This window comes from Lissotriton helveticus, chromosome 3_1 (genome assembly GCF_964261635.1).
Source record: "Lissotriton helveticus chromosome 3_1, aLisHel1.1, whole genome shotgun sequence".
NCBI lineage: Eukaryota > Metazoa > Chordata > Amphibia > Caudata > Salamandridae > Lissotriton > Lissotriton helveticus.
This window is the reverse complement of record NC_136061.1, coordinates 376,283,755-376,298,092: the sequence shown is the minus strand read 5'-3', so window position 1 is coordinate 376,298,092 and position 14,338 is coordinate 376,283,755. Positions and strand designations below refer to the sequence as shown.

The 14,338-nt window shown below is 49.4% G+C and overlaps 1 protein-coding gene across 1 annotated transcript in view; it reads right to left on the bottom strand.

The window, feature by feature from the left end:
* The window catches only part of BLTP2 (bridge-like lipid transfer protein family member 2), a 748,021-nt gene that overhangs the window by 232,912 nt on the left and 500,771 nt on the right, over positions 1-14,338 (bottom strand). Inside the window, exon 28 of the mRNA XM_078680109.1 lies at positions 6,560-6,742. Within this exon, the coding sequence (XP_078536235.1) occupies positions 6,560-6,742 (183 nt within the window). The remainder of the gene's footprint in view (positions 1-6,559; positions 6,743-14,338) is intronic.

Genomic DNA, 14,338 nt, shown 5'->3' with positions numbered 1-14,338 from the left:
TCTACTATCATAGGACCTGGGTTTCTCTTTAGGAATATTGCTGCCACCAGTGGCATCTAAGCCACACAATTTTTGCTCTCTTGCCAAGGCAAGTCTAGCTTGAGCCAAGGCTACCTCCTCCCTCTCTATTTGGAGTTTGACAGCCCTCATTCTGGCCCTATGCTCTAGCTTCTGAGAGGCAGTCATACCTCTCTGAGATTCTCTTGAGGCACTAGAAATATGAGAGTCCCCTGAGGGAGATCTCACTCTTCTGTTGCCTGGGAGAATGACATGGTAGGATCTGGGGAGGTGCTGGCCCTCTCCATTTCCCAGTAGGTCTAAGTTGGCCTGGCTAAGCCTGGCAACTTTACCTTGGTTAACCCCTAGCTCCTGATCTTCAGGTTCATCTATGTCTGAACCATCCTCCTCCTCTTCCTCCTCTTCTTCTTCTTCTTCCTCCTCTGGAGTGGTATCAGTTACAGGGGGGTTCACTCCTTCTCCTGATTCTAAGGGAGCTTCATTTCCCTTCTCTAAGGCATCCTGCTCTAGAATGGCTATCAGGATAGGACAGGTGGGACTTCTGCCCCTTTTTAACCCTCTTGATATGCACAAGGCAATCAAGTCCTTTCGGGTTAATTTGTCATAGCTGGAAGTTGCCTTGGTAAGGTCAACTGTCACAGGAGCAGACCCTGAGGCTTTTCCTGTGTCAGACATGACTCTAGTGTGGTGTAAGTGATGCACCTACCTACACTAAGTGCTTCCCTACTGTACCTTGCTAGTGAGTTGTAGTCAGGGTGTGCTAATCCCTTTAATCTACAACTACTAAGTTCAGTAGAACTTAATATGCTAAGCTTTTGATTTTATATGTACCTAGAGGTACTTGATGTGATCTTTCAATTTGATAAAAGATTGCAATGGTAAAACAACAGCAAGCTCAAATCCGCACCGCTGCTCACCAATGTGAGAAGTTGGCCTGATAGGTGATGTTTCCAATTCTGGAACCACCTATTATCAGACCAAACAATCCCTTATGGTGTCAGGTTGTAAGTCAACCTTGTTAGACAAGCTATCCTAGGGGTAGCATGGACTAAGCTGCCTAAAGGCTTAACTTAAGAGGTCGTGTTAAGCGAGCTGTTTTACCACATACAATCCTGTAATATCAAATGAAAGGACACCACACAAGTATATATTATAAAAATATATGTATTTATTACTAAAAACAATCCCCAGTATTCTTTATGAATAAAGGGGCACAAGCGTTAAATCAAAAGCACAGTTTAAACATACAAAGTTGCACAATTATGGATGAGGGCGGGGGGCCACTCAAACCATATACTAAACAAGTGGTATAAGAGATACCAATCGAACAGTGGTTAGGCCTAGGGAATCGCTGGGAGCAGTCGGGACAAGCAGTGCTGAAGTCGGGAGAGGCCCACGGGATTCGGGAGCAGTGCGGAAAGCGCACGCATGCACCAATGTTAACCAATGGTGCGTAAAAGTTGTAGAGTTAAAGTTTAAGGACACTTCCGCTGAACCTAGAGGAACAAAACTTAAGACACAGACCCTAGGGATGTGTACCAGTGTGGGAACACCGGCGGAGCAAAGTTACCTCACCCACAGGAAGTGGGTGCACAGGGTCGAAGTTGAGTCGGGTTTCGTCACGCAGGCTCTTGGTGCTTGAAGCTGAAAGGGCTGCAGGCGGGGTGAAAGAGAAGTGTCCGGTGGAGTCCAAGGGTGGACTCCAGTCGAAAAGTACCTGAAAGCAGAGGGGACAGAGTCTGGGTCACTCAGCAGTGACCAGGGTGGAACCAGGATGGAACCAGGCAATGTCGGGCGCAATCAGGTCGCTGTCGAGGAGCTTCTCTCCGCTGTCACGTGGGCTCTGGGGCATCTACGACGTCCAGGAGCAGGTCACGATCTGTCCCACGCAGGCTCTCGCCGTCGGCGCTGTCGGCTTCAAGATTGGAGCAAACAACACTTGGCAAAAGCAATCCACGCGGAACCGGGAGATTGCTTCTCACTCGAACCAGGAGGGTCAGAGTGGGGGCTCCTTTTCAGGGGAGCTGGTGCAGATCTGGAGCAACCAGATTCGCAGGACGATTTCAAGTTTTCGTCGGCACAGGGGCCACTAGCCGGCTGGCAAGTGACCGGGCCAACGCGTTGAGCCAAAAGTAGCAGAAGGGCCCCACGCAGCACTCGATGAGTGTAGAGGGGTGAGCTTCGGTGCAAGAGTGGCTCAGGGTTGGGGCTTCTCAAACCCCGGTGTACAGCTTCGAGGGTCACTCGTGGGCTGCACGGTCAGCGTCTCGTGGTCAATTCAAGATGGCGTGCCCCACGCTTCCGGTCGCCTCCACGGGTCTCAGCTCTGCAGGGACTGTGGATCGGGCTGTTGGAAAGCAGGCAAGCTTGATCTCGTCGATCTCTGTCGCTCGAGTTCCGGCGGGAACTGCAACAAAGTAGACGTCGATAGCTGGATGGTGCCTGTTTGCACAGGGTGGTCACTCCTTGACCACAAGGGAGATTCTTCGGGCTTCTACGTCGAGTAGGATGTCGAAGGGTCCAGAATTCGTTTCTTATGTTTCTTCAGGATAATCTCAAGTGCATTGGCACTGCTCCCAGTCTTATACTAATTTTGGGGGCTGGATTACCTGCTAGGTCCCCCCCTATGGGTGGGACCCAGGAAGGGGGTGGATACACCCCTTTCCTTTGATCCAGGCCGCCCTGGCACGAGGGCTGGAGTGCCCCAGAACCGGTTTGGCCGGATTATGCAAGGGGCAGCCTTGTGCGCCCCAGGCAGTGTCTGGTTTCTTTCAAACCTCCCTGCTACAATCCACTATCTCCTGTCTGGAGGGTGATAACACCCCCCTGCGACAGGAAACCCTTTGTCCAGGCCCCATTTGGCTGAGTTTCGGTCAGCTTCAGGGGGTCAGACTCTTGTCTGTGGCAGAGGCATCCATTTTGTGGATCTAAGGTCCTTTTAGAAATTAACCGCATTTAAGTAAAGTAACATGTCTTACCCCTCTAGAGGGGTGGAATGCTATCCCCGTCGCCAGAACTGGCGAGGGGATAGTATTCCAAATCGTATGACACCTTACACAACATGTTTTGATAAAGCCAAACCAAAGTTGCTATATAACCGCGAGGATTATAAGGCACTTAAGAGTATATGGTATGGCATTATCCTGAAACAGCTTAGGGAGTGGTTCCCGACAGCTGCAGACAGGCTCAGCTCATGCTAGAGCTCCATCTCACATTAAACCACGCACTCTGCCTCCAGGATTGATGAGGCCTTCCATAGGAGTGGCTCACAGGTTAATATGTGTCCAGATATAGGTTTAGATATAGGTATACTATATCTAAGCAAGGGGTGATTACACCACCTTACCCCAGCTGAGTGATCAGCCAGTTGTGTCAATTTAAGAACCAGCCAGGGGTGGCAAAAGATATGCTGCAGCCCCTGGTAGGCCTTGGTGGCCCCTATGCCCTGGGCACCTATAGTGCATTATACAGGGGCTGACAAGGAGTCCATTTCCAATTGTGGTATGTACCTAGGGTACATGGAATCCATTTTACAGAGAGAGCAGATGGCCTGGGGCCCTGATTAGCAGGGAACCAGGTCAACTAAGTCAAAAAACCAGCTAAACACAGGCAAAAAATCTGGGGTAACCATAGTCAGGTAGCCACCTTCCTACAGTGTTCCTTTCGGGGTCACGGCCCCAGACCTCGGCTCTGCGGCCTTCACCGACTTCGCGTCAACGGGCCCTTTGGTCTTCGGCGCGACAGACTTTCCCGAAGCAGGCTCGGCAGTCTTCTTATTTATTTATTTATTCAAAGTTTTATATAGCGCGAACAAGATCCTTACAGATATCAGAGCGCTTCACAATGACAGGGTAGGGGCAGTAGGAATGAACAGAGGTAATGGGAGCAATGTAGTAGTCACTAACATGAAAGGATAATAATAAAATACATAAAACATATCAATATACAGTCCGGTAAACAGGTAATATAAACGGCACAAGTCATTGATCCCATTACAGAGGTGTTCAGGTACACCTTGGGTGTGTGGAAGGCTTATACCAGTGTTTTAGTATAGAGAGCGCACTGAGTGGGGTCATCGGGAGGGTGAATCAGTGACCCAATGTGTCTCATATATTGGTCGGTAGCAAGAAAGTAGCGTAGTGGTGTCTCCATCAAGTAGAGGTAAAGTGCCAAAGGACAAGGTGAGCATTGATACAAGGCAATGCAGAGTCTCTGATCCGGCACCTATAAGGTTCAGGAGATCTTGGCCAGGAGGATGGGTTTCACCTCTTTCTTGAAGAGTGCAGCGGAGGAGATACGCCTGGTTTCAGGCGGGAGCGCATTCCAGATCCTGGGTGCCATTCCTGAGAAGGAGCACTTGTAAGTTTTCTCTTTCCTGAATCTACGGGGTTTCGGGAGTAGATTTTTTGAGCTTCTATTGGATCTCGAACCTCCTGATATGGACAACTTTTGAGCGAGGTAGTTGGGTGCATTGTGGTGCACGGCCGCGTGTGTCATAACTGCAATTTTTAGTTGTATTATGGCTTCAAAAGGCAGCCATTTTAGGGACTTTAAGTCTGGGGAAATATGCGAATGTTTTCTTGAGCCAGTAATGAGTCTTGCGGCAGCGTTCAGGGAGGCTCTTAAGGGTGCTGTTGTGGATAGCGGGAGTCCGCTGAGGGTCACACTTCCGTAGTCTATTAGTCTATTAGTCCGTAGTCTTGGGCGTTGGCTTGTCTCCCTTGGTAGACTCCGATCCGATGGGCTTCTTCGAGCTTGGCTCCTTAACTACCTTCGGCACCTTAGCCTGGTCGGCAGCTTGCGCCTGTTTGGGGGCCCCCGAAGACGACGGCGTCGGCACTGGAGCGGACGTCTTCGGTTTCGATGGCGTGTCGGCCATCTTTGTCTTCACCGGTACCGAGGGTTTCGGTTTCGTTTTCAGTAATGGCGGCTCCGCGGAGGTGTCCGTAGCCGAGCTGGAAGGCGGGGCCGTGGATCGAGGTGTAAGGTCGTGGGTAAGGCCGCGTGGCGATCCCGTGACCTGAGCCTTTGTAAGAGTACGAACGGGGCATAGCTCTTCCTCCGAGCTATCTTCCATGGCCCCATATGCTTAGTCGTCGTCCCCTACCTTCTCGACGATTTCTTCAATGTCGGGACTTTGGTCGTGAGCTCCGTCTTCGGACTCGACCTCCACCGGGGTAGGGGAAATCTGCAGGTGACGCACTTGCTCGTCTTCCGCGGGGTCGTCAAAGATGTCCGCCGGAGCCGATCGCTGGGTCTCAAGGCGCACCACGCGCCGAAGCTTGATCGTCTTTTTCGATCGAAATCTGGAACAGGCCATACAGTTGGCCTCGTCGTGGTCCGGAAACAGGCACTTGTTGCACACAGGATGGACGTCGATGTGTGGGTACTTGGATCCACACACGGGACATTTCTTGAATGGACTCCGCTCCATGCCGTCGAAGTCTTGCTGCGTCGACTAGGCCCCGATCATCGAAGAGTCTCACGACCCCCCGGATATCCGACTCTACGAGCTGGAAGATAGACGGGACCGAACGCGAACAATACCGACGGTGCCAATAAGGCCTTTTGGCCTTGATAAAGAACTTTTACGATTCCGAACAGGAGACGTCGAAATCACATCCGAACCCAATGGCGGAAAAAAACAATCTGGGGATGGAGTCGATGCCCATGCGCACTGTAGTCCAGGGGAGGAGCCACCTATCTCGTGATACTTCGAAGACTCTTCCAGGACAACAATGTGCAATCATCCGGACCCAACACTAGGCGGCGATCTATGCTACAGATATGAATTTAGCAGCCCACATGCCTCGAACTTATAGGCATTCACTCATACTCCATATGCCTCTCGTTTCCTGGTCATAACTATTTGTGTGCATCTTATAATGACATGGTATCTTCAAGATGTAACATAAGTATAATTTGTTCCCATTGATCACGTAGATTAGCTGTATATTCATTAATCTACTATTTAAAATGACTGGACTCCAGCTCTTGTTAAAATTCGATAATGTGTCTTGCCGATTTCAGCACCCTGAACAACTGTATCATGCTTGATTTGCAATGAAAAAAATTAAGTGGCAACACAAGACATAGAAAGTTGTCAAAAATAGAAGTCACTGTACAAGGTTAGCAACAGAAAATGAGAACAAGTGAGGGCAAAGAAAGTTGGTAAAATGGAGGGGCTGTTAAGGGAAAGGAGTGTAGGTCTCTCAGACAATACATACTCCTGAATATAGCAGAAACTAATTTAAAATGTTTGCTCTCCATCAGGCATTTATTTATTTGCATTGCATGTACCATACTAGGTGGTGTCTTGCCTCATGCACTGTAGTTCCTGGTTTAATGTTCTCTGGTGTGGATAGTTGGCAGGCAGAAGGTTTTCAGAGCAGAGTCCACTGGGAAAAGTGATACTGCTTTCAAATGACCAAAGATTCATATCACAAAGAAGGTAAACAAAAACATTCAGATCTCGATAAAAGACAGGGCAGGAGAACCAGAAAACAGTAACTTTGCAGATTCCCCTCCCCAGTAAACGTACCTTCCTGTTTTTTAAGTAGGTCCTCCTTCTCTGGGATCTCTGGGGTTTCGGGTGGGTTGATCTGAGTGGCGAACTCAGGATCGATGTCGTGGCTGTAGCTGATGTAATACATGCGACAATTGCAGCGTGAGATGATTCTCTGCACCTGTTGGGTCTGCTGGGCCTCAGCAGGTTGATTCCAATCTAAGAAAATGAAGCAGAGTTCAATGGATGGCTCTGCAGACATGGGGCACATGCGAGAAAACAACTTTCAGCAACAAAAACACAGAAAGCCTGATTTTACCTACTAATAAATGCACTTTTAGACTGTCCTCTCACTTCGGGCCAGATGTAGGTAGGCGTTTACCGGTCGGTAACGGCCGAAAACCGGTAAAATCGGCCGTTACCGACCGGAATCCAGGAAATGAGATGTAGGAGGCCATTAATTTCCGATTCCTGAAAACCCGAGTCGGAAACATACCGACTCGGTAATAATGACCCGGTAAAATTACCGTGTCGGAATCTACCGTATACATAAATACCGAGTTCGTATTTTCCGACTCGGAAAATAAGAAACGGTAAAAATTGGCCTTGGAGATGTAGGTAAGCCCAAAAATACCGAATCTGCAGAAAAACTGTATTTTTTTGTCGGTATTTACCATGGATTGAAAGCAGGTGGTAACCAAGGGAGGGCTATAAAAAAAGTCCCAAAATGCACTTCAGGACCCATGATGGCGGCTTTTTACATCATAGCAAGACGGCAGAGACTACAGGCAGCAGGAGAGAGAGAATGGCAAAGGGAGGAACAAGTGTACAGGCAGAGGATAACACTGTTCCAACTGACAGAGCCTGAAATACTGCAGAGGTACAGGCTACACCCAGACACCATCAAGCAATTGATCAGGGACCTACACCCACTCCTGGACCACCCAACACCCAGGGCCCATGCCATCCCACCTCATGTCCAGGTGCTATGTAGCTTACACCTGCTGGCCTCAGGGAGCTACCAGAGTGTGATAGCTGCAGTGGGTGGCGTGTCCCAGGGCTGCCTGTCCCGCTTCTTCAGGAGGTTTCTTGACGCCATGATGCAGAGGATGGGGCATTATATTTCATTCCCTGTAACACCGGCAGAATTAGCAAAAACCAAGACAGACTTTTATCAACTGGCACACTTCCCTCACGTGATAGGCTGCATCGATGGCACCCACGTCCCACTCTGTCCACCTGCAGCCACAGAGCACATTTACAGGAATCGCAAATCGACGCACTCCATCAACGTCCAGGTCATATGTAATGCAGGGAACCTCATCACTGACATCGTAGCCAAGTTCCCCGGAAGTACCCATGATTCTTATATATTCCAGAATAGTGGAATATACACACGCCTACTTGCCGGAGAATTTGGAAATGGATACCTGCTAGGTAAATCACAATGACACACCCTGACACTCACATCAGATCTACGTCTCATGTACTTGCAATTAATGTCTATCTTTCTCCCCCTAGGCGACAGTGCATATGCCCTGCGGTCCTTTGTGCTCACTCCCTACCTCAACCCATCCACCAGGAGTGAAAGGCGATACAATGTGGCTCACAGATCTACACGAAACGTTGTTGAGCGCACATTTGGACTCCTTAAGAGCAGGTTTCGCTGCCTCCACAAGAGTGGAGGTGCACGGCAGTACACCCCAATCATCTGCTGCAAAATAATAGCGACCTGTGCAATGTTACATAATCTCGCCACCAAGCAAGGCACAGAGGTGGAGCTCACATATCATGAGGACATCGATGACGACCCAGAGGAGGCAGAGCCCCAAGCTACGGTGGCAGCAGCAGCTACAGATGGGAGACTGAGACGGGAAGAGGTTACACAACAATATTTCTGAGTGAGTAAAGCGACACAGGCATGAATGTAACTTTGTGTAAGTAGTTTAATTTTCACTACGCCACAGCATTGATAGCTCACAATGGGCTCACTATATCAAACACTCCATGAGTGTGTTGTCACGGTTAACACCACCGTGACTACAGCCTCGGGTGGAGGGCAAAGTCATTGTTTGTGGCCACGGGCCACAGGGCGGGGCTGCTGTGGCTGTGAATCAATGTTCTCACTGTGGCCTGTCACACTTCCCCGACGCCTGCCACTCCTCCGTAAGTCTTGCACAGGAGTGCTTGCACCACTCCTGCTGGTGGACCCCTCGCTTTCCGCAGCACAAGTGTCGCCTCCAGTGCCAGTCTGATGCGCGAGCACGAGCTCCATAGCAGAGGTCATCCTGGCCACACCTTCAGTTAAATTGTTGCAGCACTGCACTATGGCATCCTGCATCGTCACTGACCATCTGTACAGCACAGTGGTAGCAGTGGCAAACCTGTTCAGGGCCTTTGTTTGCTGTCGCACATCCACACGGGCCTTGCGTCTCTCTAAATGGTCCCTGTCCAATTTGTCACACAGGACAGTCATGCACTGTGTAATATCAGATATTCCTGACGCCATAGATTGCATGCTTTCTGCCATTTCCCCTATGCCCTTGCCTACTGCTTCCAGTTTTTTATTTGTTGTGCGTGCCTGCCTCTGAACCCCCATCATCGCTTTTGCCTGCAGGCGCTGCACCTTCACCATGGTGGCCTCCAGTCCGCAGAAGACACCCTGACCTTGACGCACATCCTCTACCTCCCGTGGCCGTCGCCCTCGGACACTGGCCCGCGTGACTCTGGGACTGGGCTGCTGCTCGGTGTTGCCTCTGTCCTGTGTGTCACCCTCCACCTCCTCCTCCGATGATGTTTGCAGTATTCTGCGAGGGGGCACATCATGGCACCTTACTCTTCCCAGCACTGGGGATGGTGTTGTGGGGGTGGGTGATTGTTCAGCCGCTCCTGTGTCCTGACTACCGAATAGGAGAGGGGATTGTGGATTTTCTGCTGTTGCCTCCTCAGGTATCGGGGCTGCCTGCTCTTGGTCCTTCCCTCCGTGTGATGTGCTCGGTCCGGCTCCTTCCCTCCTCTTCTCTCTGACCTCTGCTGTGCTGCGCATTGACTCTCCTGTGGACAGACATGGACATTGTGTCAGTGAAGTTGTTCACCTGTGTCATGAGATAAAAAACACTTCTATTGCACTTTTGCCTGTCTCTCATTTGCCTATGCTAGTTGTCTGTTGCTCCCCTTGCTGCAATGCACGCTGACTGCTCTGAGGTATCTACACATGACTACATTTCCCAGGATGCATTGCAGGACATTAGTTTAACCTGTTGTGGAGTCTGATTTGTCCTGTGAGAGGGAATAGGTAAATGGGTAAATGATAATGTACTTGCATCTTACCTGGTTTCTTTGCTCCTCTAGCTGAGCTGTCAGCGTCTCCGATGCCGTGAATGCATTCCTTCTCAAGGGTGGATGCCACCATCTCCTCGATGTCGGTGAGTCTGGGGGCTCTGTTTCTTCCTCCCCCTGTTGCAGCACTTTCCTTGCGGTGGGCAGCAAGTTTTTTCTTGGTGATAATGCGGATGTCATACCACCGTTTTTTAAGGTCTTCAAGGTCACGGTGGGTGACACCAATGGCATTTACCTTGCCTTGTATGTCCAACCAGGTGCTGCGTTTGATAGATTCTGCAACATGCAGAGTTTGCTTCCCGAAAATTTTGCCATAATGTCTTACAATCTCGGAAATTAGCACCTGCAGTTCTTCCTGGCTGAACTTCTGCTTCCTTTTGCGCTCTGCAGCATCTCTCTGTGCCTCCTGGCTCTCCATCTTGCAGTGTTGTTTGACTCAGGAAAGGCTGCTCCACACTCTGTCCTCCTGCTCTCCTGACTGTTGGTTTCTGCACCTGCATGGGCGTGGCCTGTCCCAGGTACTGGGGTGTGGTGCTTGGATCTGATTGGTTAGTTCCCCTGTGGCTTTGGATTTGGGTGTGGTAGGAGTACCTGATTGGTTCACAGGATCACATGTTTGCCAGTTTCAAATTCTTCGACGGATATTACCGACACGGTAAATACCGGGTCGGTTTTTACCGACTCTGTATTTTCCGGGTCGGGAGTTGCCATTCATTCCTATGGGCCATGGCACCGGTGGATAAGTTTGGGTTTTTCCGTCTCGGATTTTACCGTGTAGGTATATTCCGAGTCGGTAAATACCGATTACGATTACCGACAGATTCCGAGTCGGTAATTGTTACCGGAATTTTTTTCTACATCTCATTTTCCTAATCCGAAATACCGAGTCGGTGTGATACGGTATTTAACGGGTGGTAAAAAAATTATTACCTACATCTGGCCCTTAATGTTCTATGAGAATGCTACAAATTTTAGATCACGAAGGGGTGGGCATGTAGGAATGTGACGTGTGTGGGGTGACTCATGCAGCGGGTGTACGAAGTGTAGGGGTATGTGCATTTTATGTGTGAGCGTGCATGGTATGTATCTGTGTTGCATTTATAAGTGGGTCCTGTACCTAGTCTCCTGACCATCTGTTTGAAAGAAAACAAGATTAGTTTTAAGGTTGTGTCACACAATTACTAAGATGGCTCCTTGATCCAAGAGATAACATTTGCTTCTAGAAAATGTTGTAAATTCAGCTCCAACTTCTGCTTTTGAAGCTTAGAATCCAGTTGGGAAAGTACTATAGTAGCATACTGTTGGACTGAAATCACCACTGTTTAGAGGGATGAGGGCCAAAGTGAGCCTACTCCTCAGTGTAGCTTGAACGTTCATAAAAAATAAGCAGAGAGAGACATAAAGATAGGCTTGTAACAGCAAGACTGATAAATACCCAGACCAAGAGGGAAACAACCCAGTTGAAGTAAGATGAATTTCCAGCAGATCACAAGCTGCATCCCATATGTACCAAAAGCAGATTTATCTATTCCACCCAAGCCAGATAAACTCAACAGACCTAAAGACACTAATGACGAATGGAGGTGCAATAGTTTGCAAGAAGATGCTAGGCAGCGATGTGTTGACTTTAACTCTGAATATGGCAGAATTTGGGAACATGGCTTTCCTAACGTGACTCTGCCCTGAATTGACATAATGCAGTAGAATGTTTCTTTACCCTTCATGCCCATCCTGCAAAATGCACTAAAATCTGATTTCTGCTCTCACTTCAAGATGCAGCTGCCACCAACCACTTTTTAGCAGAGCAGCGACTGCATCCATCCTCTCTGCCGTGATCCAACAAAATCAGAAAACTGTTATGATTGGGATGAAACCCAACCCTTGTGGTGCAGCAGGCAAAGGATGGCCTTCTGGACAAACTATTGCAATATTAGTTTTTGACTTGTCTGCAAGCTATCCTTCATCTTATACATGATCTGGCCATAGTTTTATGGATCGCAGGGCAGGGTTGACCACTTTATTGATGAGTAACTTGTGGTTTTCCTTCTAACCCTTTCTCTGAAAGCCAAGGCAGCACATATAAGGTCTCCAAATTGGAGTACAAATGGAGCTGAACCATGCTGCTTTTTGAGGCAGCTTCTGATAGGTAAAGATAAAACATGGGATGAGAATGTCCCGCTTCCTCCAAAAGAGTTCTGCCAATGCCTCAGTCATGCCCTTCAAGTTTTACTTAAATCTCTCCGTTAACCCATTTGTCTGTGGTAATTCACACTACACTCATCCTACAATACATTTATATAGGAACACATGAAGATATGTGGTTTCCTCAGGACGAAATGAGACAAGATGTTTAGTGTCTTGGCTACTAACACAGCAGTAGTGCTCATCTTGAGCAATGCCTTTGGTGACCTGGTGCATGTTCCACCACAAGCAAGTATATGTTGTCTGAGTAACTCCACGTTACAAAGTAACAAAATGTCCATTCCTCCCCGCGTAAATCTCTGTCTGTTCTGTTTGACGTTCTTGCTTCTTTTGGAGCCAACTCGGGCCTCGTTATTAACTGGACCAAGTCCTGCGTATATGTTCTTTCGGGGGTTTTGCCCCCCTTGCCGAGCAGACTTCCTATCCAGGTGGTCCAATCGGGTTTCAAGTATTTAGGGATTTTTATTACGTTGGACCCGACGCTCCGCTTTGAGCGTAATCTCCTCCCACCGTTGCTTAGACTGCGCTTGGATGTGGCCCGTTGGCGCAAGCTTCCTTTGTCTCCTCTGGGCAGGGCGGCCCTGTTTAAAATGATGTCCTTGCCGCGATTCCTTTACGCGCTTCACAACTCCTATGACGCTATTCCTAAGACCTATTTCCAAGAGATTGAGAGTCTTCAACGGCAATTGATATGGGATGGGCGACCGCGTATCGCACTCGCGAAACTCACCATCCCCTGGTACGACGGGGGCATGGCGCTCCCCGATATCAAGCGATATTACTGGGCTTCCCAGTTGTCTGCCATTAATCATGTGATGTTTTCCCCGGGTCGTAATCCTGCATTCGAGATGGATAGACTCCAGCTTCCGGGTGGGGACTTTACCAGAGCGCTTTATTCCCGATCGGCCGGGCGCCATCTTGTGGGCCCATCCAAGATTGCAGTAACTGTATGGCGAGCTGCGACTGTGAGTTTGGGGTGGGAGGATCGATTGACTTTGGCGACGCCGCTTTATGCCTCGGAACGTTTGGGCGGACTCTGGTCTACCAAGGGTTTCGACCGCTGGGATGTGATTGGGATTTGTAAGGTGGGTGACGTGTACTCGAACGGTTGTGTGAAGTCATTCCAGGCCCTCCAGGCGGAATATGGTTTGAGTGGTAGGGAATTTTTTCGCTACCTGCAGGTCCGGCACGCCCTCGCCTCAGTCTTGGTTCCTGATGAGGCCCTGCCTGAATCTTCCCCCCTCGAGGACCGTGTCCTTGATGGGCATCTTCCCGATAGCACTATTTCTCTGATTTATAAGAAATTGATTAATAATCGGGCGGACTTACTGGTCCGACTTCGGGAGGCTTGGGTTGGCGACGGGTTGGAACTGGACGACGAGGATTGGCAGTCGGCACTCTCTTCTCCCAGGGAGGTGGCCATTCCTGCCCGTCTCCGTTTGGTTCAACTTAAGATTCTTCATCGAGTCTATGTCACTGGTCCGCGTCTGGTTACGATGGGCTTTTCTTCGGATGGGCTATGTAAGCGTGGATGTGGTTTGAGTGCGACCTTTTTACATATCCTTTGGGAGTGCCCGGTTGTAGCTGCTTATTGGACTGCGGTGCTTGAGGTGATGACTGCTGTGACGGATGTGGCGCTGCGGCCGGAGCCTCGACGATGTCTGTTGAATGTGTGGGAGCCCACTGACTACTCTGTGGCCCAGACCAGATGGGCTACCCTTGGTTACATGATTGCGAAGCGAGATGTCGCGCAACTCTGGGGCGCTTCCAGGCCCCCTGAGGTCTCGAAGTGGGAAGACAACATGGACTGGTCCATGTTTCGTGAAAAGACGGTTTATGTGGCCAGGGGCAGACCCAGGGCATGGACGAAGGTTTGGGGCCAGTGGAATGATTATCGTGGGGATATTTGCACCCCTCCCCTTGTAGACACTGCTGAGATTGTCCTTTCTCCCTAGACTAGCGTTCACGGAACCTTTCCATAAGGTTTTTTATATTTCCGGTTCTCCCCGCTGCTCCCCCCCCCCCCCTCCCGACTTGACTGGAGCCTCCGGGCTCTGGGTGTGTTCTCCTGATCGTGGACCGTCCCCTCCGTTCTTTGGGCTGACCTAAATTCTTGTGCATTCGCCTTTTAGTGTTTGTTTTTCTTTTTGTAAAACATAAAAATACAAATTGTTCTGTGATAGCGGTAGAGTAATGCTTTGTACTCGAGCTGTACCTAACCACGGGTGTACATTTTTATTTCATGCATTGTGCCTTGTTATTAGCGGCCAGCCC